Raw genomic sequence first — 25,178 nt, forward strand, 5'->3', positions numbered from 1 at the left:
TTTTTTTTTTTTTTTTGAGTGATGGACCCATATTTGACATTTTTGCTTCAAATCATCACCAATGTGTACAGAGGAAGTCAGGAGAGAGGAACAGTGAGTGTACACAGCCCTCTGTGGGTGGAGGCACAGTTGTGATTTAGGGCTATATTTCCATCAGTGGTGTTTGGAATCTTGTCAAAATAGTCCTACTTGCATGACAAGGATCCCAAACACACTGTCAGTGCAGTAAAAGCAGACCTGGATTAAAAAAACCCCACAGTGGAGCACTATCAGTAACGGATTGGCCTCCCAGGAACCCAGACCTCAACATAATTGAAGCAATGTGGGGTCATCTTCACAGAGAACAGAACAAAAGGTAGCCAACATCCAAAGAAGAGCTTTGAATGTCCTTTATGAAGCCTGGAGAACTATTCCTGTAGACTACATAAAGATATTAGAAGAAAGTTGCCTGAGAGAGTTCAGACAGTGTTGATGAATAAAGGTGGTCTCACCTTTACTTTCAAGATTGTCAGAATTGTGCAGACTCAGTTTTTGCCTTATATACTGTTTTTCCACGTATGTTTGCATGTTTCAGCAAAATATGAAGAAATGAGTGGCAGTTTAAGACTTCATCACTGTACAAAATCTGATACTAACAGGTTCTGTCAGTTGTGTGTATATAACCTGTTACCCACCCTTACTGGACGACTGAGAACTTTATGCTTAGGACTTGTAACCTTAAAAAAATCCTTTAAGCTGCCTCTGCTATCACCTGTATGTAATTCCAATATGATCTGATGGTGGTGACACTCTGTAATTTGTTTTTAAATAGACAAGACGAGTTATCCACTCTTGCTTTAATTGCTCTCTTTATGAATTTTTGGGCATCTTGTTCGTTGTCACCTCATTGTCCAGTGGTTTTGACTTATTTTTAAATGTGTGGTTTTTTTTTTTTGGTTTTTTTTTAGGGTTCCTGTGCCAGTCAGTGGATCAGGCCAATTTAAATTGAGAAGGCAGGGCAGTGAGCTCCTCCTGGATGGAGCCTTGTCTCCACCGTGCCAGCGAATGGGGGCCATGGTGGCTTTCCAGTGTTTTGATGACTTCAAAAGGTCTTTTTTATTTTATTTTTATTTTTTTTGGATTTGATGAATTATCTCAAAGTGAAATTAATCAAATGTTAATGTCTTTCTTTTGGTTTTGCAGGAATTTTGATGAAGTTCTTTCCAGTTTTGCCGAGCCACTTATGGAGAATACTCCTTTCTCTGAGTCCTGCTCCAGCTTCTACGATGAGGAGCACTTCAAGGTGAGCAGCTGTGACTGTATAAGGAGGACGGGGCTTAACAATAGACTGTTTTAATCTATATGTGCACGCTCTGATTTCTCTTTTATCTCCTGCAGAGTGCCAGGGAGAACCCAATCCACATCATTAATGTGTCCATAAAAACAGCAGACACAGAAGATGACGATGCCTTGGTCCGAGCCTTTACTGCCTTTGGACAGTCAAAGGTTACCAACCAAATCTAAAATAAAGCATTCTTCTTTTAAATAGCAGATCACAGTTTTCCTTTTTTTTTTTTTCTTTTTTTTTTTTAGTGATTTTGACTTTTTATTTTATTTTTTTACAGAAAGCTATTCTCTTCGAGTATGGAATAAGGAGAATCACCTTTCTGATTGTACAGAAGGTAATTGTGTATCTTATGTGCAGTGCATCATGATCATAGATGGCTTTAATTTCATTCACATATCACTTTTCATAAAATCAAGATTGGGGGGGGGGGTACTTACCTTGACTAAATCCTATTGTTTGTGTTTTTCCATTTTCATTTCATTTTCCATTTGGAAAGTCCTTGCAGGCTACTTTTTACTTTGAAAGGCTGCAGTCTAATTATTGTTTTAAATTTTCATTTAAACAGAGAGAATTCCCCAAGTTCTTCACATTCAGAGCTAGAGACGGGGTAAGTGTTTTTAAACAACCTGCATTTACAGAGCTGACATGTCATTTCTAAGGAAACGATGACTGAATCTGTGCTTCCCTTCAGTTTCAGGAAGATCGTATTTACCGGAATCTGGAGCCAGCTTTGGCCTTTCAGCTGGAGCTCAACCGAATGAGGAACTTTGACCTGACAGCTGTTCCCTGCGCCAACCACAAGATGCACCTCTACCTGGGAGCTGCTCGTGTTCAGGAGGGTGCTGAAGTTACGGACTACCGCTTCTTCATCCGAGCAATTATCCGCCACTCAGATCTCATTACAAAGGTAAGTAAACAGAACAAATTTTGACTTTTGTTTTATATGTCCAACAAGATGAGAAATGTGCTTGTAGCATGTGTTATTTTGCTGTTTGAAAAAAATTTTTGCACTCAAAGAACTTAAAGCCACTACATGTTTATTAATAACCAGGAAGCTTCATTTGAATACCTCCAAAATGAGGGAGAACGTCTGCTGTTGGAAGCCATGGATGAGTTGGAGGTGGCCTTCAGTAACACCAGTGTTCGCACAGACTGCAATCACATCTTCCTCAACTTCGTCCCCACTGTTATCATGGACCTATCTAAAGTCAGTGTTCTGCAATCTCTATTGCAGTATATCTTCACAATAAGTTATTAAGACAAAAATATGCATAAAGTTCTCGAGATTATAGTATATTTTATTTTGGTGAATAAATTGTGCTATGACTTTTTTTTTTTTTTTAATATGCACTACATAATATTAGTGTTTTATCAGTCTTTCAGGTATGATTCTCTCTTTCATAAATGTTTTACTGCTTTTAATATTTTACTTCTTGTTTGTTACTAATATTTTGTTGTATCAGTAGTCCACATTCACAGATTCGATACCTAAACCGTGACCTGTAAAGCCTTCAGACTTCACGTGTAACATGCTTGCTTGTCCTGATCTTTGATTTATCAGATCGAGGAGTCTGTCCGCTCCATGGTGATGCGATATGGCAGTCGCCTTTGGAAGCTGCGCGTCCTTCAGGCAGAGCTGAAGATCAACATCCGCCTTACACCGACTGGGAATGCCATTCCCATCCGCCTGTTCCTTACTAATGAATCTGGCTATTATTTGGATATCAGCTTGTATAAAGAAGTCACTGACCAAAGTTCTGGACAGGTGAGGACAGAGTGTTTAGCTTTTTCTTTTCTTTTTTTTTTTTTTTTTTTAAAACCACCAGGCGTTCATATTTTATTTTTCACGGTCATACAAATGTAAAAAATCAACTTGCCAATTTTCCCTTCTCAGATCATGTTTCAGTCATATGGGGATAAGCAGGGCCCCTTGCACGGGATGTTAATCAACACCCCCTATGTGACAAAAGACCTGTTGCAGGCCAAACGCTTCCAGGCTCAAACTCTGGGTACCACATATGTCTATGATTTCCCTGAGATGTTCAGACAGGTACTGTTAGCTCACTGATTTACTTATTTCAGTCTCTGATGTTCTGATGTTGTCTAAGCTCACTGCAAAACTCTTCTCGTAGGCGTTATTGAAGCTTTGGGGTCCAGGGGACAAATGCCCAAAGGATGTGCTGATGTGCACTGAGCTCGTCCTGGACCCTCAAGGCCGACTGGCGCAGATGAACCGCCTGCCTGGAGACAACGATGTAGGATTTTTTTTTTTTTTTTTTTGGTTTGGTTTGTTTGGTTTTAAAGATCATTTTCGTCAAAGGATGTTTCTTTGGTGATGCTTTTACCGATTATAATGATTCTCCTCCAGGTGGGAATGGTTGCTTTCAGGATGAAAATGAAAACTCCGGAGTACCCAGAGGGCCGAGACATTATTGTCATCTGTAATGACATCACTCACATGATTGGCTCATTCGGCCCTCAAGAGGACGAGCTGTTCGTCAGAGCCTCGGAGCTGGCTCGCACAGAAGGCATCCCCCGAATTTACCTTGCAGCCAACAGTGGGGCGCGCATTGGCCTCGCTGAAGAAGTCAAACACATGTTCCACGTGGCCTGGATTGACCCCGCTGACCCCTACAAGGTCTCTACACGTGTTCACTTTGTGAAAGCAGATGAAATAACCACTGATTATTGCAGCTCTTATTTTACATTTATAGTGGGTTGTTGTTGTTTTTTTTTTCTTCTTGCAGGGTTTCAAATACCTTTATCTGACACCTCAGGACTACACCCGTATCAGCGCCACCAATTCTGTTCACTGTCAGCATGTAGAAGAAGGTGGAGAGTCCAGGTACGATCTGTGCTCAAAGGAAGTTGCAAAGTATTTGACATCCTTTACTTTTTGGATGCTTGTAAAGTATTTTACATATTCATTTCTTATGTTGTGGCTCCTTGTTGTTTTCTTGGACTTACATTTTAAGGTAAAGACGTTACAACATTACAGTTTTATTAAAGAAATATTCAACAAGCATAGAGAGACAAACGACAAGCAAGACAAATCACAAACTACAGTTTGTTAATAACAGGCAAGAGTGGGAATAAAAGGCTTGTTTATTGAAATCTAAAATATTTAACTGAAATCTAACTAATCTGAACTGATTTGAATGATAGAGATTTTTCACCTGTTTCAGGTACATCATCACTGACATTATTGGGAAGGACGATGGTCTTGGTGTTGAGAATCTGCGAGGCTCAGGCACTATTGCTGGAGAATCTTCTCGGGCCTATGAAGAGATCGTTACAATCAGTCTGGTGAGAACATGGATCTGATTTTAAGCAGCAGCATGCCAAAGTCCCTGAGATTTTCATGTAAGCCTGTTGGTGCTCTTGCAGGTGACATGTCGTGCTATTGGAATTGGAGCTTATCTGGTCCGTTTGGGGCAGCGAGTGATTCAAGTAGAGAACTCTCACATTATCCTGACGGGGTCAGGTGCTCTAAACAAGGTTAGTAAGTCTAATCAGTTTTTCGCTCATCCAGCTAAAGGACCAATGGGCTCATGCATGGTGTGCTGTCTGTCCATCTGTCCCCAAGAAGGAAAAAAAAAAGTGTCAGTTCCTGTTTATCTCCAGGTTTTGGGCAGAGAGGTGTATACTTCCAACAACCAGCTTGGCGGAGTTCAGATCATGTACAATAATGGAGTCACACACACCAGTGTGCCAGATGACTTTGAGGGTGTCTTTACTATCCTGCAGTGGCTCTCTTACATGCCAAAGGTTGACTGAGTGAATTTCACACATTTTGTGGTCTAAATATAATCATACAATAACTCGGGCAGTCCTTCAGACCATCTCATATAGTTCTTCTGTCTTCACAGGACAAACACTCACCTGTGCCCATTATAGCAACTACAGATGCAGTGGACAGAGAGATAGAATTTACTCCCACTAAAGCACCGTATGATCCCCGCTGGATGCTAGCTGGCAGACCTCACCCGCGTAAGCTGCAAGATCTAAACTCTAAAACTTCTTTATGTCAGTAGTAGATGAAACTTTTTCCTTTTTTCATTTGTGTTGTTAGTGGTGAGAGGTGCCTGGCAGAGTGGATTCTTTGACCATGGCTCTTTCATGGAGATCCTGAGTTCTTGGGCTCAAACAGTGGTGGTTGGGAGAGCACGGTAAATCTGCGCACTTGAAACGTACTTTATATGTATGCTAAATTGCAACTAGACCTTAACCACAAATTGAATGAACACAGGTTAGGAGGAATCCCCCTCGGCGTCATCGCTGTTGAAACTCGCACGGTTGAGTTCACTGTGCCAGCAGATCCAGCCAACTTGGATTCAGAATCTAAAGTGAGTGAATGTCTCTTTGCATTTTTGCCGTATAATAAAGCCATCACTCTTATTTGAAGAGCATTTAAACTCCATATTCTGTGTGTTCATGTTAGGTCCTGCAGCAGGCGGGCCAGGTGTGGTTTCCAGATTCAGCTTTTAAGACGGCTCAGGCGATTTGTGACTTCAACCGTGAACGTCTGCCTCTCATAGTGTTTGCCAACTGGAGGGGCTTCTCTGGGGGGATGAAGGGTACACCATGAATATGCTAAACTCTGCAAACAGATAGCATGACATTTGCACAGTCTGATATTTTTTATTGTTTAGGCACTTTTAAATTAAAAGTATGGATCGCATAATGAAGTTATATTTACAGCAAAGCTTAACAGTTTAGAGAGAAGTGTCTCATACATGTGGTGCAGGACATATATGAGGACGGTGACACAGTGTTGAGGTGTGCACCTCGAAGGATAGATTGGTTTGGAGATGGTGACATTAACAAAAAGGCAGGAGGCCTAGCTGGAAATATTCAGACTTTCATTGAGAGAGACCAAGATGGTGAAGATTAGAAATGAGAACATTACAGTGACAGCTCAGGTTGACTGATTTAGAGAGCAAGGCTGAGATGGTTTGGACATGTGCAGAGGAAGGATAGTGGATATACTGGGCAATATGTTAACTTTCTTTCATGTCTCATTATGATCTGATAAACCACAGCTGAAGCTCTGCACTTTTAATGCAGTATTCATTATTGCATTTCATTTAAAAAAAGAGCTGTGTAACTGCGAAAATATTTGCATTCTGGACTATCAAACGCTGTTGTGTTAATCAAGTCTTCCTTTCTCCAGACATGTATGACCAGATATTAAAGTTTGGGGCCTACATTGTTGATGCTCTGCGTGATTTCCGCCAACCAGTGCTGGTGTACATCCCACCACAGGCTGAACTGAGAGGGGGTTCCTGGGTGGTGATAGACCCTACTATCAACCCACTGTGTATGGAGCTCTATGCTGACAGAGAGAGCAGGTACATGAAGAAAAGTAACGCTTCAAATCTTAGAAATGGATATATTTTGAAGGTAATTTTGACGTTTATGCTTCTGGGTATGCTTTTTCTATTCAGAGGGGGCGTGTTGGAGGCTGAGGGTACAGTGGAGATCAAATACAGAAGGAAAGACCTCCTGAAAACCATGAAAAGGCTGGATTCGGTCTATGCTAATCTGGCTGAGCAACTCGGTAAAGCCTCTTTCTGTCTCAAATCTAAATATTTGAACTTTTTTTTCCATTACAACGTTAAAGAGAGCTGACTCAGAGCTCTTCTGTTTAAAAGCTTCCCCAGACCTGTCTGACAAAGAGTGCAAAGAGTTGGAGGCAAAACTCAAAGCGAGGGAGGAGTTCCTGTTGCCCATCTACCACCAGGTGGCAGTGCAGTTTGTTGATCTCCATGACACCCCAGGCCGGATGCAAGAGAAGGGGGTCATTAATGTGAGTGTGCACTTCATGAACAATTTGGTATCGTGTGTGTGTGTGTGTGTGTGTGTGTGAGTGAGTGTGAGAGAGAGACCAGGAATTACAATGGAATCCAAGCTTTTCAAACTTATGCTACTGCTCCCTTTTGATCCTCTTAACAGGATATTTTGGACTGGAAGAATGCTCGCAGCTTCTTCTACTGGCGCCTACGTCGCCTCCTGTTGGAGCAGGTGGTAAAGAGTGAGATTCTACAAGCCAACAAGGATCTCAGCGACGGGCACATGCAGTCCATGCTGCGTCGCTGGTTTGTTGAAACCGAGGGAACAGTGAAGGTATGTGAGAACAGCAGTTGCTGCACAAAATTCAATTTGCTCTGTTTGTGGGTTTTTTTTTTTTTGTTTTTTTTTGTTTTTTTTGTTTTGTTTTTTTTGAAAAATGCAGGTATTAGAGAGTAGGTTACTTTATTTACATTAACATTTTTGAATTGTCAAAGATTTTAAATCATCAAACTGAAATTATGAGACTTATTTACTGCTCATCCGAGTCATGCCTAGTAAAGTTTTTTTTGGCTGTGGATCACAGATCATGAGCAAGTCATTATATATTCCATGCATCACTGTTCATAGGTTTAAAGACATGTTCTCATGCTTTTTCAGGCTTACCTTTGGGATAATAATCAAGCAGTAGTTGAGTGGCTTGAGAGGCATTTGTCCCAAGAGGATGGCATCAGGTCAGCTGTTCGAGAGAACATCAAATACTTGAAAAGAGAAAACACTTTGAAACACATTTGCAGGTATGGAGACACACACAGAACATTCGTTTATTACATCTCAATAAATTCATAAAAGGAGCTGGACTGTGTACATAATTAAGTGTTTTGGTCAGAATGACTTATCACATTTGATCATGTTTGAGTAAAATTACCTGCAGAGTTGCATTATTTTTAAGGGAACCTGAATCAGTTCCCAGTATTTTTCCGGAAACTCTGTGAAAGCCTCGCTTACATTCTGGGTTTGGCAAAGTAATTTAATACCTGTGGAGTGATGGTGGTGATAGACGATCAAACCGACCTTCTTGATTATAATTGATGCCACTGAAAACAATATTTTCTCCAGCCACATGCAACTATAGTTTGGTACACTACTACATACATACATACTATATACACTACTATTACACATTAGTATTAGTCACACAGCCTGAACTCTCTTAGACAAGCTTTATTGTCATTTCTTGTAGTCATCAGTGTGAGAACATGTTTAAAAGACAACTTCCCCTTGTGTCTAGTCTGGTCCAGGCCAACCCTGACGTAGCCATGGACTGCATCATCCAAATGAGCCACATCATCACTCCGTCTCAGAGGGCCAAGCTGTCACATCTACTGGCGACTATGGACAGCACCAGCGATAGTTAACATATGATGCCTTATCGGGATGAACTAAAACAAAACTCGGTGAATCTTGCGTTTAAGATTACAGTTCAGGTATTTTAAAAAAAAAATAGTGCACAAGGAGAGCGTGTCCTAAACTTTTGTTCTACTGAGTGCCTTCCCGTTTGAAAATGTTAGTTTTTCACATTGTTCATTTATGCACTCACTCACTCAGTCCAGGAACACAGTTTCCCAGCCCCCAGGCTATCACTGTGATGCACATTTCACTTTGCTGTATTTCTGCACAAGTTTAAGTGTTGAATTTGCCTTACTCGACTATTTCCAGTCTAATGAGCCTGAAGTTATTCAGACTTCATGAAATGGAAGACTTAATATGTCGGTGCTAGTTATCGTTGTTAAAGATATTACACCAGGAATGAGCTTTCACTTTTGAATGTAATCCGTCTAAAAATAAGCTTTAAACTGCCTGTTAGTAATTTGATAATTATTCAAATAAAACCAAAAGAAAACACCGTTAACCGTCAGTTCTGTCTTACTTGTACTTTGAGTCAATAAATAAAAGTTTGACTATTATTGCGATCAAGAATATTAAATATTAAAATAGCTTATTTTATCAAGCAGGTTATGATTTTACTCCTGACGTTTGACTTCAGTCCATCTAGTCTGTTTGTGGTATGTTTGGGTGGATTTGCACAGTATTATGAACGATGGTGTGACACTGTGTACTCAGCACCTCATTTGTAAAACTCAGGTTTTGTGAAAAATAGATGGTAATTGCCAAAAAGGTCATAAAAGCCTTACCTGTGATTAAAACACCAGAAACACAAGCCGTGACGTTTCATTTGAATGTATATAAACGATTTTTGCTATGACTGTATGACTTGTATTTTACCAAAGGCTGTACTTTAATAAATATCATTGATGTATTTAAATATGAAGAAGCTTCTTTTATTTACCCATTTGACTTTTATTATGATCAAGTTAGTGAACGTAAGATGTACCAGACCTTCAGAAATGTTAATCCATGTGTAAAATGATAATGTGTGAACAGGAAGTGTTGGCAGACCTTCACATTTGGGAATGAAGTCAGAAAGCTTTTCTGTGGTGATAGCAATTTGAAACATTCAAATATATACAGCAAAAACATTGATAGAGTCATTACTTTCTCCAGCTGTCTTTTTATAAATATAAATAAAACATCACAGCAAAAATGTCTAGCACAATACAACAGGCAAGAGTAAGGGAGCTACATTTATGGAAAGGCTTTAAAATGCAGTGTGAACAGTAGAAAAACTGGTGTGTACTAACACTCGTGTTCTCATACAGGCTTTCAGTCTTTGCTTGGCAAAACCAGATACTTGCAGTCTTGCTTTGTCTTTCTTACAGTCGTCTCTTTTTCACTTCTCAGTGAGTTTTTCTGCGGACTCCAGGTGGTTCTCCAGCTGTGATACTTTCAGTCGGACAGAAGAAACCAACATTTAGACTTTGATTTCAGGCCTCCTTTAAAAGTATCCAGACAGTGGAATCTATTAGAAACAGTTTGGCTGGTTCAGAGCAGGGCAATAGGCTTGCTGTTAGATGGTGCTCCCATGTACTGGGAAGACAGGGCATCTTGGGAAGCGTAGGAGGTGTAGAGCCCCGTCACCTGCACGTCTGACAGCGACAGGTTTGCGCCACTGGAGACGGGAGGGAGATTGGCTGTTCCCAAGTCACAGTCTGATAGTCGGAGAGGCGAGTTACTGAAGGTGCCTAAAGCATCCAGGTTAAAGCTGTCATCCTTCATTTCTTCCCACAGATTACCTGAGCACATGGATGGAGAGGTTGGTGTAAGCATGTAATGACACCATAAACAAATACCAAGCCTTAATTTTAGAAGAAGTTGTTACCTTGCAGGGCAAAGTCCATGATGCTCGGGTCCAGAGCGTCCACCTCTGTGTGAGCGTCCCCTTGCATGTTGTAGAAATCATCAGGGGGTTTGCTGGGCTGTTGGGTGAGCGGACTGTGGGACAGGTCGGGGACTGTGTGGAGAGGGGGAGTCTGGGCTGGGGCAGGGGACATGGGGGCCAGTCGAGCCTGAGCCTGAAGCTGGGCCTGAAGCTGGTGGTGCTGGTGCATGGGTAAACATGGCAGGGACAGCGTGACTATAGGTTGAGGTTGCATTTGGGCTGGGACTGGCAGTGGGAGGGCATTTGGACAGCTGTTCAGCCGGGTCATGCCTGGCTCTAAAGGCTTTCGTCTGCAGTTCTCTGGGCGATCTGTGATCAGCTTGTCCAGCTCATCTGTAAGGACAAAGACAGGCTGTCAGGTCAAGCAAAAGTGTGGCCTGGTCAGATTTGTGACAGACCTGTTGCCTCATTAACTGTTTGGTCTTTTATATTTAACAAAATACATTTCTGACCAGGGTTAGCCATGCTGCGCCGAATGGCTGGGAGGTCCTTGCGTTTCCACTTCTGCATCTCTTCTTCCATCTTGTCAATTTTGGCGGGGTTCAATGCCCATAAGCAGCCCTTACGGGATGAGCTGCTCGTCTTGTTCTCCACCTTTTCGAAGCATTTGTTTAAGGAGAGGTTGTGTCTGACTGAATTCTTCCATCCATCAGGTGCAGTCTGCAAGCAGAGGTAGAGCCGCTTCTTATTTACAGGCAAGTTCTAGTTTTAGCCTTATTTGATAACATTCAGAGTACTGTACCTTGAAATAAGGGAAGTGTTCCTTCATAAAGCTATAGATCTCACTGACTGGGAGGCTGCCAGTTTTGCTGTTCTTCAGAGCCATGGCAATCAAACAGCTGAGGGAGGGGACAAAAACACGTTTCCAAGCGAACTGAGGTAGAAATATGGACACTTGCACACTTTGCGATTCATAAGTCATAAATTTTGTGCCAACAGCTAAAAATGTTTAGTTGTGAATATTTTTATTTTAAGTAAGGTTTTGAGCACTGACCTGTAAGAGTAGATTGGCTTGGGGAAAGACTTCGGCTGCAGCTCCTGTTCTTGTGGAGCCAGGCGAGGTTGTGTGAATAGACTTTGGTTGTTGAATGAGACATTGCTATAGAGTCCACCAGTTGTACACTGAGAGAGAGAGAGAGAGGTGTGAATACTGAGGACCTGATGACCTTTTTTTAACCATAAAAACAAGTATTTTCATTAGTTTAACGTATAATACCTGCTGTCCAGTTTGGCTTAAAGAGTACACCTGCTGGGATGTGGGTTGGTAGACTGAGGTAGGGCACTGGTATCCTGGAGAAGGCAGCCCATTCATTGAGAACGGAGACATCTGGGAAATAAACATAGAGACAGGTCATTTTATATTAAAGTAAGCACTGTCTAACATAAAATACACTTTCTTACTGTCCCGTGAAAACTTACATTTCCACTGTGGGTGTTTATGATACTGATTCCCAGAGGGCTGTGCTGCATATTGCTCTGGAGGTGGAGCATGGAGCCCTGACTTGTGGTCATAGTCATGTTGTTCATCTGAGCTGTAATGACAAACAGATGTCAGAGTTCCCTGTTTTTCATGCAGATGTTGTGCTCATGAATTATTTGGAAGACATTTTCTGTAACCAGTGATGGTAAAATGAAGCTCAGTAGTATTTATACCATACACATGAAGCTCACATATCAAGATAAGTGTTCAGAAGCAAAGCTCTGATTTTTCTTTACACTGACATTATAAAAGGAAGTTGGTGAACTTTTCTCTGGTGGATGTTTTGTTTTTGTTTTTTGTTTTTTTTTAAAAAGACCAAAGTTTTACATGAAGACCTCAGGCTACTTTAATCTGGGCCCTGGTGTGGAGCTGATTGGATTTTATCCTTATATGGTAGAGAAGGAGGCTGGGCTTACAAGCACTGGGTTCTGTTTGTAGAAGCAGGCAAGGGGCAGCCAATAAGGAGAAACTGGACTTGATCTCTTGAAGAAGAGATCAAGTCTAAATCAGATATCAGCTGAAATATGAACCATGCAAAACTACTCGAGTCAGTTTCCAGAATATGAGCCTAACAGGGGGCTTTAAAACAGAATTTAGTGCTACATATGTCATTTATAGGCCTTTACAGAAAAAAACAATAACTTTACTTTGACATAGTGGCTGGTCTTGTTTAGTCAACAAGTTTATACAGGGCTGAGGAAAAACTGAGAGTTTAGACCTGATCACCATAGGTATCAAAACATTGTAATCTCTAAGATTAACTATTTCTGTGATTGTAGATTTATAGATGGGCAATCCCCAGTGGCACCAAAGCAACCTTGATCTTTTGAGGGGGTCCTCTATAACTTTTGCAAAGAAAACAACGAACCAGAAGAATCCAGTAGCCCTGATCTATCCAATCAGAGAGTTTTATCAGATTTTGAATGTTGCACTGTCCCCTCCCTGTCACCTTACCTGTCTGTTGCTCCAGCAAGCTGCCCTGGGAGGGCCCATTGCTGTGGCCTCTGCTATCAGCCATCTGCTGCAGCCGGGGCACATCCACAGAGGTGAGCCATGACAGAGACTGCAGGTCCCCAGGGAGGTCCTCCTCCCTCAGTTGGGAGGGGTCCGTGGTCAGAAGCCTTCAGGAGGGGAGGGAAGAGGGGGAGGTTTGCAGGATTAACACGGCTGTCAGCCCAGACACACACAGACCACAAGTGGAATTTAAATCTAAACACTCGATGCAACATCCTGTCCTTCAGACAAAACCTCTATAATGAGTCTGAATGTGGGGTACATGTGGGGATGAAAGCTGCTCGGTGAGTGCGTATTAACCATTGAGGATTTACCATAAGAAGATTACCTACAAGTGTTATTTAACAGTGACAGTTTTAATCAACAAAGAGGGACTTAAATACGCTTTTCATTCACAGCAAATCATCTGTTTACATTATCGTGGATTTTTTGGTTTTGTTGTTTTGCTCGAGTGGCGCAATGATCTTTGTTTCCCTCTCGCCTTTTAATTCTGGATTCTTCTGCTATGCAAATTTACAAAACAAACAAACAAACAAACAAAAAAAATCATTTCATACACATTACTTTTCATCAAAGAACAGTTTTCAGTCAATCATTTAATACATTTAAACTTAGAAACTGGATTAATTCAGGCTTTCTGTTTGCCCAGAGCACTACCAGTATCAATCAACTTTCAGTTATTGTGTCTTTTATTATGGCGAGCCCTGAAGAGAAGGAAAGAAAAGAGAGGAATCCTCTTGAATCCTCTCCAGTCTTCTCTGCACACACACTTACTGTGCAAGGGTTCAGTAATTGGGGTCGCTATGACAACACATGCTATTCAGTTACTTTGTGTGTCTGTGGACAGTGCAGGAACCCCCCCCCCCCCCCAATCCCTCCATTGACACACACCAAATCTCCTAATAAAAAAAATCAACCCTGTGTCAGGTGACCACGGTCTCGCCTTAGCCATTGGCTGAATCATAAGTAAACAACGCAAGAGATCGTTTCAAACATGGGACAGCAGCACATGTTGCCTGCAACAGTTGGCCTTGTCTATTGAAAAATGATCACCTATTGTGTCCTAAACGACAAATCTGCCCAGTGGCACGTGGCTCCATTGTCTTCTCCAGACCCTTCCTTGATTGTCTCTGTCATTTCTTTTCTTTACCCGCCCTTGCATTAATCTGTTGGAATGACAGCCCTCACATAAGAGGGACAAATAGGATGCCATCTGCTTCCCTGTCCCTTTCCAGCCTCTATCCCCACAGCCCCCCAACCCCCTCCATCACCCCCCAGCCCTTATCGGGGAAATCAACGGAGCCTCAGGCCAAAGGGGGGCTGCAAGTGTAGTTTGAGGTCAGGGTTCTATGTCGGCCATCTGAATGAGTGACATCATTACGGCCAAGAATCAGCAGCGCACGTTGTCAAACACCTTGCATCCACATCCACAAAGGTTGAAGCTAGTTAACCTTTCTTTGTCCCTTTTGTTTGTTTTTTTTGTTGAAGGCTGAAAAACAAATCTTCAAGTACAATTTCAGAAGCAACAAAAGATGCATCAGCAATTTTGTAGGTTTTCCAGAGCTGGCCTATTACACTTTTGCTTGAAGAAAAAAAATTTCCTGCAATCATCCATCATCTGTGGAGAACAACTACTGATAAAAAACAAAGAATAGATGACACACTTAGGACAATCCCACTTCCCTTCTTTCCTCACTAGTCAAGCATAGAAAATGCTCGCTGATGCAAAACATGTTGAGCTGGTGTTTCCATCTATCATCCATGTCTTTGCAGAAATTCAACATCAACACTGTGCCTCCCCCCTCCTTTCCTTCCTCCCCCATCCCTCCTTTTCTAATTGGGAGCCACTTGTGCACACTGGTGACCCAGAGCGCCCCATCTCCCCCTGAGCTGGCAAACCAAGAGATTCAGGCTCTCCGTGCGCCGACAGCGGGAGTGTAAACAGAGCTGATGGTTTCTGACAGATCCATTCAGACTGAAAATCATTTATTCTTTGGGATTTTGTCCCTCTCTCCTTCTTCATGCAACCCCCCATGCACAAAAAGAGCTGTCCATCTACCATTAGATTAAACACAGTGGACTACAAAGTTTGCTGCACAACCATTTCAAAATCATAAAGTCAGAAAAATATGGATTTGATCTATTACTCTCGTAGTGTTTTATATAATAAGAAAAAAACCCCACATTATTTAAGGCTAAAATTTTGCAAACTCTTGTTCTAATATGGCTGAAAATGGTTTTGTCCTACCTGTAATCCTGTGGAGACGGATGATGTCCAGCATTCTCAGTTATTCCTGACATCCTGGAAGTTATTCCTCCTTCTATCATTTCCTGGGATATGTAGTATCTCTGCAGTAAAATACGCTAAACAAAAACAGCATGCACTTCAGTTTGTGATTTAGTGAATCTTCAATAAACAAGTGTCAATAAACAAGCTATACAGAAATAACATTTTTAATATAGATAATATTGCTTAAAATACAAGTAAATGAACATGAGCACGTGCAATTGTAGAAAATAGAAAGTTGCTCCATGTTTTGAAGGTTGATTAGAGGTTTGATAAGCAGCTAATATAATAATAAACGAAAGCATAAAATTAGCGTTGGTCACCTGCATGCATCTGAAGCTCAGTTTAGTGTTTCTCAGTAATTAGATTACAGAGTCAAAAATATGTAGATTAAGCTGTTTATATATTTTTTTAATTAAAAGAAAAAGCCCACTGTGCTTTTGTACCGTGTGCTTTACTAAGTGCACAGTACAAATGTTAGTTTCAGTCTAGATTTGAGTGGCTAATTATAAATCCAGCTATAGAAATTACAGTTACACACTAAAAATCGTTTACATGACAGCTGGCTTCACACAACTAACAACCCGACAAAGACTGTGTTGCTGAAAGAGAGAAATCAGGAAAACAATCACCTGTTTTTGGTTGATACTGAAGAATGTGAGAGCCGCTGCTGAGCCGCTGTACTGTATTGCACTTGATTCTCGAAAAACCGTTTTTAAATTTCCCTCTCTGGAGCTGTCCAGCGCTCTGACATGCGCAGTGGAGACCTCAGCGGCGCTCCCACTGGTGCAGGGGGCAGGATCCCATGAGTTTGACAGCTGTTGTTAATGCAGTGTCTCTCGTAAACCCTTGTAACATTCACACTTTCAGCAGCAAGTGCTTAAGTAGCAACGTGGAGAGTTTATTTTCTGTTTCTGTGGATTTTGTGCGCTCGTGGTGCGCTCCTTAATACATCCAGTAGTCAAACACACGTTTGTTGCGTCAAAAGTCAGGCCATACTCGATCCATACACCGCAGTCTTCTCATTGAATGATTATTGAACAGACGAGCCCCTGTGCACTTTTTTGTCCAGGGGTACACAGGTGCGCTAAGAGCGTCTCAGTAAAACAAAACACACAAGTTCAGGCCTGAAACCTGTTCAGTTAGTGTTTGAAAGTATTTTTGATTCCAGCTGAGCAAAATAAAACCAACTGAAAACAAAAAAATAAAAAAAATAAAAATGAAATCATCAACGATCCATTTTGCTCCACCTGTCCTCCTGCGAGGTCATTCCCAGTAACTCCTTCGTGCGGGTCTTAAGACGTTGTGAGTGGCTGCTTGTGGTGGTATCTGTGTATGTGAGTGTCAACTTTTTTTTTTTTTTTTAAGGGATGTACTTGTAGATAATTTGCTTCCCGCTGCTGTGGCCGCGTCCCGCTCCCCTCGGCAGTGGGAAAAAGACCCGGGGAGGCGGGTAGGGAGGAAAGGGGCTGCAGCAGGAGGCGGCAAACGCTTACACTTGTCTGGAGACCAAGTCTAAAAAAAAAAAAAAAAAGCACAACCCCCAGCACACAAAAAAACTGCGGCATGCACAATTCTGTAATGGAATAATGGAAAATACAATTAATAAAAAAAACAAACACACAAACAAAAAAAGCTGAAAACTGTATAACTTTGCATATTATGAGAAAATATTTATGACTTTTTCTAACTTCTTAACTCTTTCTCTGTCAGGTATGGTTCTTTATACCAGGATCACATTTGAAACCAGGCTGAGATTAAACTTCTGCAGGAAATTAAAGGGGAATTCCTTAAAGTCTGCAGGGAGACAGCAGTAGGCCTATCAGCCCCATGGGACTCTACAGATGGTAAATCTGCCTGTCACAATAGGCACAATCAATGATTACATGCATGAACGTAACGGACAAAAACAAGACCGTCCTCACAGGGCAGACCTTGTAGGTCCTAAAGCCCGTGGGTTTATTATGTGGAACCAGGGGGACGTCCACAGAGCAAGGTGTGCTCAAACTGTGTGAATACTACCAGGTTAGTGTTGTTGGTGTGGTGATGCTTAAAAACTGACACTAGATTATAGTTTGACCTTTGGAATCAGCGTCCAAGAGCGCTGCCAGCAGCGGCTGTTGGATTATACAACACAAACACCTCATCACCTCTGGAAGTGTGACAGCCAGTTAATAATTTCAGTGTTTTCATTTCACCAAAAATGCCAAAGAAATTCTCGGACGTGAAGATTTTATGCTTTTGTTTAAGTTTGCTAAGCAAGCAGGGTTATGTCTTCACTATGGAGACACATTTTATGTTCGTTATATTATTAGTGTTTACGCAGCTCTGCAGAGCCTGGTGTTCAGGAAGTGATTTTCTGAGCTCTGCAGATAAAGCCTTGGCTGGTAACGTTAGTGGTTTCTAAACTGACATTAGGTTAACTTCATGTACACCCGCCCCCCCCTAAATCCACTTCTTATTCTTTAATCTAGTTCCACACACTGATCAGTCTTAGTAATGCAATTTATTTAACAACTTCACTCAGTATCTTTTTGTATCAGTAGTCTATAGTATATTAATACCCCGTTGTGCTGATAATTTACCGTTTAGCGTCCTGGCAGTATCCCCATCGTCCCATGCTATGGCAGTATTGCTTTTCAAGTTTGTGGTTCTACCATTTCAGGTGCAGAATTTCTTTTTTCATTTAAGGTTTTGACTTATTTCAGCTGTTCCTCAGCTGGTGTTGTATTTTTCTTGTGTTTTCTGTTTGCTGTATAAAAACAAGGCATTTTACTATTCCTCCCCATTCACCTGTGCATGCCTTTTAATGCTGATTTTAGTAAAATGTGGCTTTTTAGCTAATGGCAGTGACCTGTGGGCACCTGGGAGGCTGTGACCTGGCTCTGTGAGATACATACAGACACAGTGCTGCTAACTGCACAAGGACTCCCTGCAGCTCAGGGACTCAGAGTAAATGCTTTCCTCTCTCATGCCTGTTCAGGAGTAATGGGGAAACAATGGGATCACGGCCTGAAGGTTGGCCTTGTTTGTAACCAGTGTTTTTGTCTTGCATCAAGTGTTTACTCAAAACACACCAGCCTCTCTGAGAACGAGGTCAGCTCACCCCTCTAATCGCCTCCACAGGCAGAGACTGAGTGTCCCCCAGAAGAGCATGTTACCCAGAGTGACCCTCTGGCCATACAGAGGAAGCGGCTGTCAGCCACACTTAGCCAAAGAGCAACATCAGTGTCCTGCCAAACACTTTGTTTTCCCACTAAAACCTCCACCTAAATGGAGCAGGAGTGCCCAGGTTGCCAAGCTGTGAGTTGTCTTGTCAAAGATCATCAGTTAGAGATTAAAAAATAATAATTGTTTGTTTTTAAAGATGACCTTTGGGGACATTTTATGCCTTTGTTTGAGAACGCAGTGGAGAGAGGAAACAGGGCGAAGAGACAGGAGGAAATGATTCAGCCAATCAAGACTCACTGCTCAGAGGTTAATCTCCATGTGGTACTAGTACAGGCCTAACTTGACTATTGTGTTATTGTGCTTTTATACAAAACTTATATAAAATACACATATATAGCAAATGATGAGAAAATTGAGGGAATGTTCTTTACACATCATGCGCACTACACTCATACCTATACCCCCACAATCACCCCGTAACTATTAGCTTGGATAATATCCCTGTAATCGATTTTTTTTTTATCTTTAACAGACACTTAATGCAGGGATGTCAAACTTAACTCCCAGGGGCCAGAAATGGCCCGACAAAGACTTCAATCTGGTGAAAAATGTGAAACTGTATGTATAACTGTATTTTCTGCTTTGGCTACATATAAAAAAAAACCCATCCCACACAGCCAATTATCCTACACTAGAATAAATAAGTACTAGATGAACAATGAAATGACAGAAAGGCTCTTGATTTTCCACTATAGAAATGTCATTTTTTACAATAGGTACACAATTAAAAAAGCATTTTTCTCTCAAGCAGATGATCATACCAGCTAATTATTGGATGATTTCTGTGTGATGTCAGTGCCTGAAGATGGAAGACACAAACTCTAATTAAGATTAAGGGTCTAGAACACACTCATTTAAGACAGTCTTTTAGAGTTTAAGGTATTCTACCTATTGTAGAATTAGTTTTTAAACCATGACAATGTATGGTTGCACTTTATACCATAGAACAATATATATGAAAGTATTAAAATTATGACCTATGAAAACATTGAAGTAAAAGTGACTAAACACTTTTTCGGCTTTGTGGACACTTTTTCTGATGTTTTTTTTTTTTAAAATACTCACTAATGATAGTTTAGTGAGTGAAGTATTTTCAATGCGAGATACTATGAGTTTTTGGTTAGACTCTATAATACGGCTTGTGGCTAAGGCTGTAATTCCACTATAATGAAATGGAGTTCAATGTATTTTATTTGAAATTATGACGTAATTATATTTACTTTCAAATAGTTAAAGGTAGGTACACTAAAATAAGGGGGTAACAAGTCAGGTTACAGGAAACAAAGACATAATTTTACTGTAAGTAAATTTAAATAGTGCGTAATTTCTCTGTTATTTAACACTAGAACACTATAGGCCATGTTATAGAGTGGCTTAACCTTGACCATCTTCTAGGTGTTTTACAGGAAAGGAGACACTAATTAAACTGTAATTTTAAGTACAATGTAACAAAAAAAGACAATTGAATAACAGAAAATTCATAATGAATATTAAATAAAAATGTTTTAAAATAAATGCTCTTCATAATAAAGCTTTTCTGCTATATTTTCAGGAAATTACACAGATTTAAAATTACTGACAGTATAATTTGTGTCTCCTTTCCTGTGAAATACCTGCAAGTTAGGCAAGGTTAAGCCACTTTATGACATGCACCCCCAAAATATAGCATACCAGCACCAAATTACAGAGAAATTCTGCAGTAGTTAAAATGACTTACAGTGTCAGTCTAAACCTGACTTGTTACCTGCCTGTAATAGTTTACTTGCCTGTAAGTACTTGTATATAAACATATTTCTGTTGTAATTTCTAATAAAATATAATCAAATTCCATTTAATTACAGGGGTTTAACATCCTCATATTATAAAGTGTTACCAAGTTTTTAATATCAACCATCTGTTTCTTTTGGCGTGAACAGAGGAAAGGTAAAGTTGCAGTGGTTTGACAGAGTAATGGTGAATACTGGTCAATCACAGATTCCCCTGCAGCTGAGATCACACCATCTTCTTCTCTTCTACTCAGCAGGTGACCTCTCTGGACAGACTGCTGAATCCCCCGCCCGAGTCCCGCTGTCCTCGAGGATCACCTTTTTTTATTGACCTCTAGTGACCTGTGTCACCCCCAAAGCCTCTGGTCTGAGTTGAGGTCAAGCCTTTTTCATTTCCTAAAGGGCTAAAGATTGAGCAAAAGCCCTCTTGTTTTTCATAGCTGATTGAGTGCAAAAGAGCTTCATTTCCAAAAGAGCTTTTATTTAGTTTTTATGTTGCACAGCCAGTACATGATGTAACCACTGTGGATAACAGTTAGACACCCATAAGTCAAGTTTTATGAATTGCAATCAGCCCTTGTGGTGACCTTTCTAAGTGGAAACATGTAATGTGTCAAGTGTAATGCAATTAGATATCTACAGGTGCATAAAAAACGAGGAAAGAATAAGAAGTCACAATTATAATAGATAGATAATAGAGAGTTATAATGATGCTATCTATTCTGCTTGGTTTTTAAGAGAGACAAAAAACAGTAATTTGAGAAAATGCAATGCAGGGTATGAAATAACCTCACTGACCCAGAATTTTGGGACTAAAGTAATGACGGGGCCCAGTGTTCGTTACGGTGCTCTGAAAAATTAGAATAATGGACTATGGAAGAATGAGGAATCCAAAGAAAAGGATGGGGGAAGAAAGAAGGTATTTGGGGAAAGAGGAATAGGAAGACAGAGAGAGAAAGAAAAAAGAGAGGAGAACAGTGAAATGGACAGAAAATAAGAAGAAGAAGAGGAGAGAGAGAGGGGGGCAGCAGTGGTGTTATCATCAGCTCTCATTCTCAGCATGGAATCTATAATGGGAAAATCAACCTCTCTGACTCCTGTGTAATTGGATTTGCCACATCTCGTGCTGAATCAGAGCCCAGTGGGTAGCACAAAGCTTGTTAAGATTGGACAAGCATTGCTGGGCTGAGGAAAGGTGGGGCGACGGCAGAGGTAACCTTGACAACTTTTCTGTGGTGGAGAGTGAATAATTCAATATGCTGAACACTCAACTGGTCACACATTACAGCCGACTGACTGAAAGCTTTCCAAACATTAATCAGTTCATAAATGTGGTGAAACCTGAGCTTTTATCACATTTAGGTCGTCGCAGCAGAGAAAATGGACACCTGTGTTTCCTTGGAAGGGGCATGTTTTTCTAACACTGGTTACTAGGTTACAGAGATAAACCCGGTATAATTCACACCTGCTCTGGCCACATATGCAACCACTACTTTAAGGCATGACAATTCTATTTCATTTACTTAGTATTCACAGTGAATTAGAATTTCCTTTAAGTGTGGCTATCCATTACTTTCTCCCTATCCACTGTCACCAGGTGATAATTGAAAAACTTAATCCAGTTTCTTTTGTACAATTGTGCCATTTATATTTATAGTCAGGTGAGTAGCTGCAGTGTTCTTGAGATAGCAAATGTGGTCAGATGCAGAGTTAGTCTAGTTTTGTAATATATAATTTGCCCTTATAGCCTTCATTTTATTTCATTTCAACTTTTTGCTTTCAATTCATTTTAGTTTCAATACAATAAACATTACAATAAAAACAGATATTTTTGAAAGCAGACATTCAAGTGTCAATAAATATGTCTATCAAAGCCATATAAAATAAATTTAGATAAAAGATTTTTTTTTTTTTTCCAAACTGACGTACACTACAACTAAGGATATTTCCTCCATGTTTTAAATGTGTTAATAATTAGTTTTTTAAGTTTAAACAATCATTTCAGTTCAAAGGTCTTTTCTTTTCTTTTTTATTGATTTTATTTAACCAAAGTGTTTTTCCACATCTAGTTTAAGTTTAGATTTGATTTTAGTTAACCGTAATAACCTTGGTTGGATGGTAATATTTTATTACAGACAAGTAATGTTGTGTTTTGGTAGTCTCCAAAACAACTGGATGAAGTGTAATTTGACTTTTATGCCACCCGGTGACCTTTGGGTTTAAACAAATGACTACCAATTGAAGTTCTCACAGGTCAGCTCATTGTTGCCCTACCGTTGTTTGTGTTGTCACTCATTTCCTGTCAGTTCAAGTCTTTCAGCTCTCCAACACAGGCAAAACAATGCAGTCATTTGAATTCTATCGTCTTTAATTAAAGGTGCTGATAATTGTTTTCACTGAGGCATAAAGTGTGTTAATTGCATTTGGGCACCAGCCTAGTAGAATTTTACAAAAGCACAATTAACACCAGCAGCTCAGGCGGTAGCTCAGTAGCAGTGGTGCTCCCCTGAGTAACATTGTTATAATGAACACTAAAGAAGTGGTGATTAGTCTGTAAACGTTCCCACCTAATCAAAGATCAGTAACCAGACCTGGAATGTGCCAGTTAGAAGAATGGGGCCTTTTTTACTGTTGGTGGTGATGTAATGGAGTTTAGATGGAGTAGTTTGGATCTTGGATCTTGTTTCTGTATTGTTATGTTACACTCAGTAGAGCAGTAGATACCCAGGTAAACGCTGAATAAGATCTCTCTGTCCCTCCACCTACCACAACATGAATGATTAACTACTCGGCCCACAGAGCCCTTTGCCTGAGCCTGGTTCAGCATGATGTGGAGAAACATATATGTGCACATACAGCATCACCAGCATAGTACTACCACAGCATGCTGCACCAGTGAGCAACTAGCTAAGGGTGTTTTTTCCTATTTACATTATAGAGTCCTGACCTTTGGTAACTAACTTTCAAGAAGCCAGTCTTTCGCTGATTACTTCAATGCAAGCAGACACAGGAGGATACACTATTTTTGTCTCACTTCAGTAGGAGGGGGGGCCTTGTTTGACTTTGGATCCTCACTGAGTTTCTGCACCTGGCTGCAGCAATAATACAGCTTCAGAATGCAGGTTTGGCTTTTCTCTTATGCTGTAACCATTGCTGTGTGTTCTCTTCATCACAAGGAGTTTTAAAGTAACCCTGTGTGTTGTGAGTGGTGTTGAGGCCTGGCCTTTATTTCTCACAGTCACCTAAAAGCTAAGATAATCAATTCAGTGAGTTTGGAGGTAACAAGATATATTCTTCTTAGCAAAAAGGTGTAAAATATCAGTTTTCATTTCTTTTCATGAGCAAAGGGATTCATGTTAAGAGGGGTTGGTAGACAGATTTGGTAGCTTGATATTCAGCATGCAGGTCTAAAAGCGGTCTTACTCATCTCATCTAAGTCTTGCTAAATGATGGTTTGGGAGAAAAAGAGCCATTGTGAGATAAAACTGTGCTAAGCTAACAGGACGTATTATTGTGATTTAGTGGAGCTATTCTTTACTGGATGTGAAAGTTTCAACTGCAACCCTCTTTAAAGGGGAGATAACTTTTCCCTGTAAGTTCATAAATTGTCCTAGCAGCTGCTCCCTTCCTCATCTCACCGATGAGGTCACTGTCTCAGGCACCACTGACACTCTAGACCAAGATGAGGAACCATCTCTTAATTAAAATACAATTGGTTGCGCTCTGAGGTAGCAAAGCAATTCACCTGATCTGACAGCGAGTTTAGGGATTCATTACATAATCCTTCTTTCCACTGTGCGTCAGATTGTGCCATCTATTGTTTAATTACAAGTATCTAGTTCTGTTTCTAAACTGTTCCCCCCCCCCTCTCTCTCCATATATATGTGGAAAAACAGAGTTACAAATAACACAAGGATGAGGGGAATGCTTTCAATAATTAGGCGCTTCTTTCAGCTCAGACTCTAAGGATTTAGCCTTTCTTGCATAGTGTCATTAGGAACGCTCCCGCTTGCTGCAGACAGCTTTCTTAAAAAGAAATACCTGCAGAACACCAAAGGAAGCCTGAATGGAAACCAGCAGACCTTTAGATTTAGTCCAAAAATCTAAAACATTAGCATTATTATCATGGCTGAATGCAATAATCCTTCTCTTGACAGGAGCTTATCTGTTCATGTTATTACTTGTAATACTGTATGGCAGATCTCTAAGTCACGCTGTCCCAGCACATTGTCTGCTTGTGCTGCCCTGAGAGAAGTTTGTTCCCATGAAAGAAGGGGGTGTCAAAGATACCCCACAGCAGCACCACTACCATCACAGTGCCAGATTGATTCTGACGTCCAAAAAAGAGTTCCTTCAATGATATTGTTCACCTGTCTCATTGGCTTAAAGTGGGTGGGTGGGAGGTGGGTGAGGGGGGCCGGGTGAGGGTTATTGGTGGGGACACGGGGTGAGGGGTATTGTTGCCGAGAGGGGTGAGAGCACTGGGGGTCGGGGGCTGACAGGTGGGAAAAAAAAACAACAACAAAAAAACCTCCACTCTCATCTGACTAGCCTCCTCTATCCTTCTTTGAGGCCCCATATGAGCAAAGTAATGAAGTCCAAATTACAGCACAAGATTGCTAAGAACAAGCCTCTATTGTTTGGCCTCGGGGCACACTAAAGCACACTAAATGAGTGTCACAGCAAGCAGCGGGGCACAGACCGTTAGTGCACTATTTAGTCTGTCCCGTTGTCTCAAGACAGCCCCGTTTCAGAGGTTCTCAGATCAGACAAATACTGCTCCCCTCCTCCCACACTCCTTTCGCCTTCGCCCTTCCTCTGTACAGCGAACCCCTCCCCAACTCCTCACCCCAAAGTAGGCCAAATCTCCTCTATTGTGTTTCGACTGCCTAGTGTGAAATTCACTGTGACGTTAAATGTTTTCTAATGAATAATTACTGAAT

General features: G+C 40.9%; 2 protein-coding genes across 7 annotated transcripts in view; one reads left to right on the plus strand and one right to left on the minus strand.

Annotated features, from left to right (window-relative positions):
* acacb (acetyl-CoA carboxylase beta) overlaps positions 1–9,443 on the plus strand; it is a 29,245-nt gene extending 19,802 nt beyond the window's left edge. For all 6 annotated transcript variants that reach the window (XM_004544534.4, XM_004544535.4, XM_012917285.5 and 3 more), the window contains 25 exons: positions 948–1,088; positions 1,183–1,282; positions 1,378–1,485; positions 1,605–1,661; positions 1,893–1,934; positions 2,019–2,234; positions 2,379–2,534; positions 2,889–3,092; positions 3,222–3,377; positions 3,460–3,582; positions 3,696–3,965; positions 4,075–4,172; positions 4,513–4,633; positions 4,715–4,825; positions 4,952–5,095; positions 5,197–5,317; positions 5,400–5,496; positions 5,577–5,673; positions 5,769–5,904; positions 6,501–6,678; positions 6,775–6,887; positions 6,982–7,136; positions 7,283–7,453; positions 7,778–7,914; positions 8,409–9,443. In XM_004544534.4, the coding sequence (XP_004544591.3) occupies positions 948–1,088; positions 1,183–1,282; positions 1,378–1,485; positions 1,605–1,661; positions 1,893–1,934; positions 2,019–2,234; positions 2,379–2,534; positions 2,889–3,092; positions 3,222–3,377; positions 3,460–3,582; positions 3,696–3,965; positions 4,075–4,172; positions 4,513–4,633; positions 4,715–4,825; positions 4,952–5,095; positions 5,197–5,317; positions 5,400–5,496; positions 5,577–5,673; positions 5,769–5,904; positions 6,501–6,678; positions 6,775–6,887; positions 6,982–7,136; positions 7,283–7,453; positions 7,778–7,914; positions 8,409–8,535 (3,379 nt within the window). In that variant the 3' untranslated portion in view covers positions 8,536–9,443. The remainder of the gene's footprint in view (positions 1–947; positions 1,089–1,182; positions 1,283–1,377; positions 1,486–1,604; positions 1,662–1,892; positions 1,935–2,018; positions 2,235–2,378; positions 2,535–2,888; positions 3,093–3,221; positions 3,378–3,459; positions 3,583–3,695; positions 3,966–4,074; positions 4,173–4,512; positions 4,634–4,714; positions 4,826–4,951; positions 5,096–5,196; positions 5,318–5,399; positions 5,497–5,576; positions 5,674–5,768; positions 5,905–6,500; positions 6,679–6,774; positions 6,888–6,981; positions 7,137–7,282; positions 7,454–7,777; positions 7,915–8,408) is intronic.
* An 18-nt stretch (positions 9,444–9,461) lies between these two features.
* foxn4 (forkhead box N4) lies at positions 9,462–16,559 on the minus strand. Its single transcript, XM_004544533.6, has 10 exons — positions 15,871–16,559; positions 15,200–15,315; positions 12,892–13,058; positions 11,877–11,989; positions 11,674–11,784; positions 11,452–11,579; positions 11,200–11,296; positions 10,910–11,117; positions 10,398–10,790; positions 9,462–10,311 (listed from the first exon to the last, which is right to left on the minus strand). Exons 2-10 carry the CDS (start codon positions 15,277–15,279, stop codon positions 10,061–10,063), a joined length of 1,548 nt encoding a protein of 515 aa, XP_004544590.1. The 5' UTR covers positions 15,280–15,315; positions 15,871–16,559; the 3' UTR covers positions 9,462–10,060.
* Between the last annotated feature and the right edge of the window lie 8,619 nt (positions 16,560–25,178).

The sequence above is a fragment of the Maylandia zebra genome, linkage group LG12 (genome assembly GCF_041146795.1).
Source record: "Maylandia zebra isolate NMK-2024a linkage group LG12, Mzebra_GT3a, whole genome shotgun sequence".
NCBI lineage: Eukaryota > Metazoa > Chordata > Actinopteri > Cichliformes > Cichlidae > Maylandia > Maylandia zebra.

Bases quoted from the DNA above. Each gene is read 5' to 3' on its own strand.
- foxn4 (XM_004544533.6), bottom strand. From the start codon at position 15,279: ATGATAGAAGGAGGAATAACTTCCAGGATGTCAGGAATAACTGAGAAT. The intron at 13,059-15,199 runs GTAGGACAAAAC...CCCCTCCTGAAG, and splicing joins CCGTCTCCACAGGATTACAG to GCTTCTGACCACGGACCCCT. The intron at 11,580-11,673 runs GTATTATACGTT...TCTCTCTCTCAG, and splicing joins TAAGCCAAACTGGACAGCAG to TGTACAACTGGTGGACTCTA.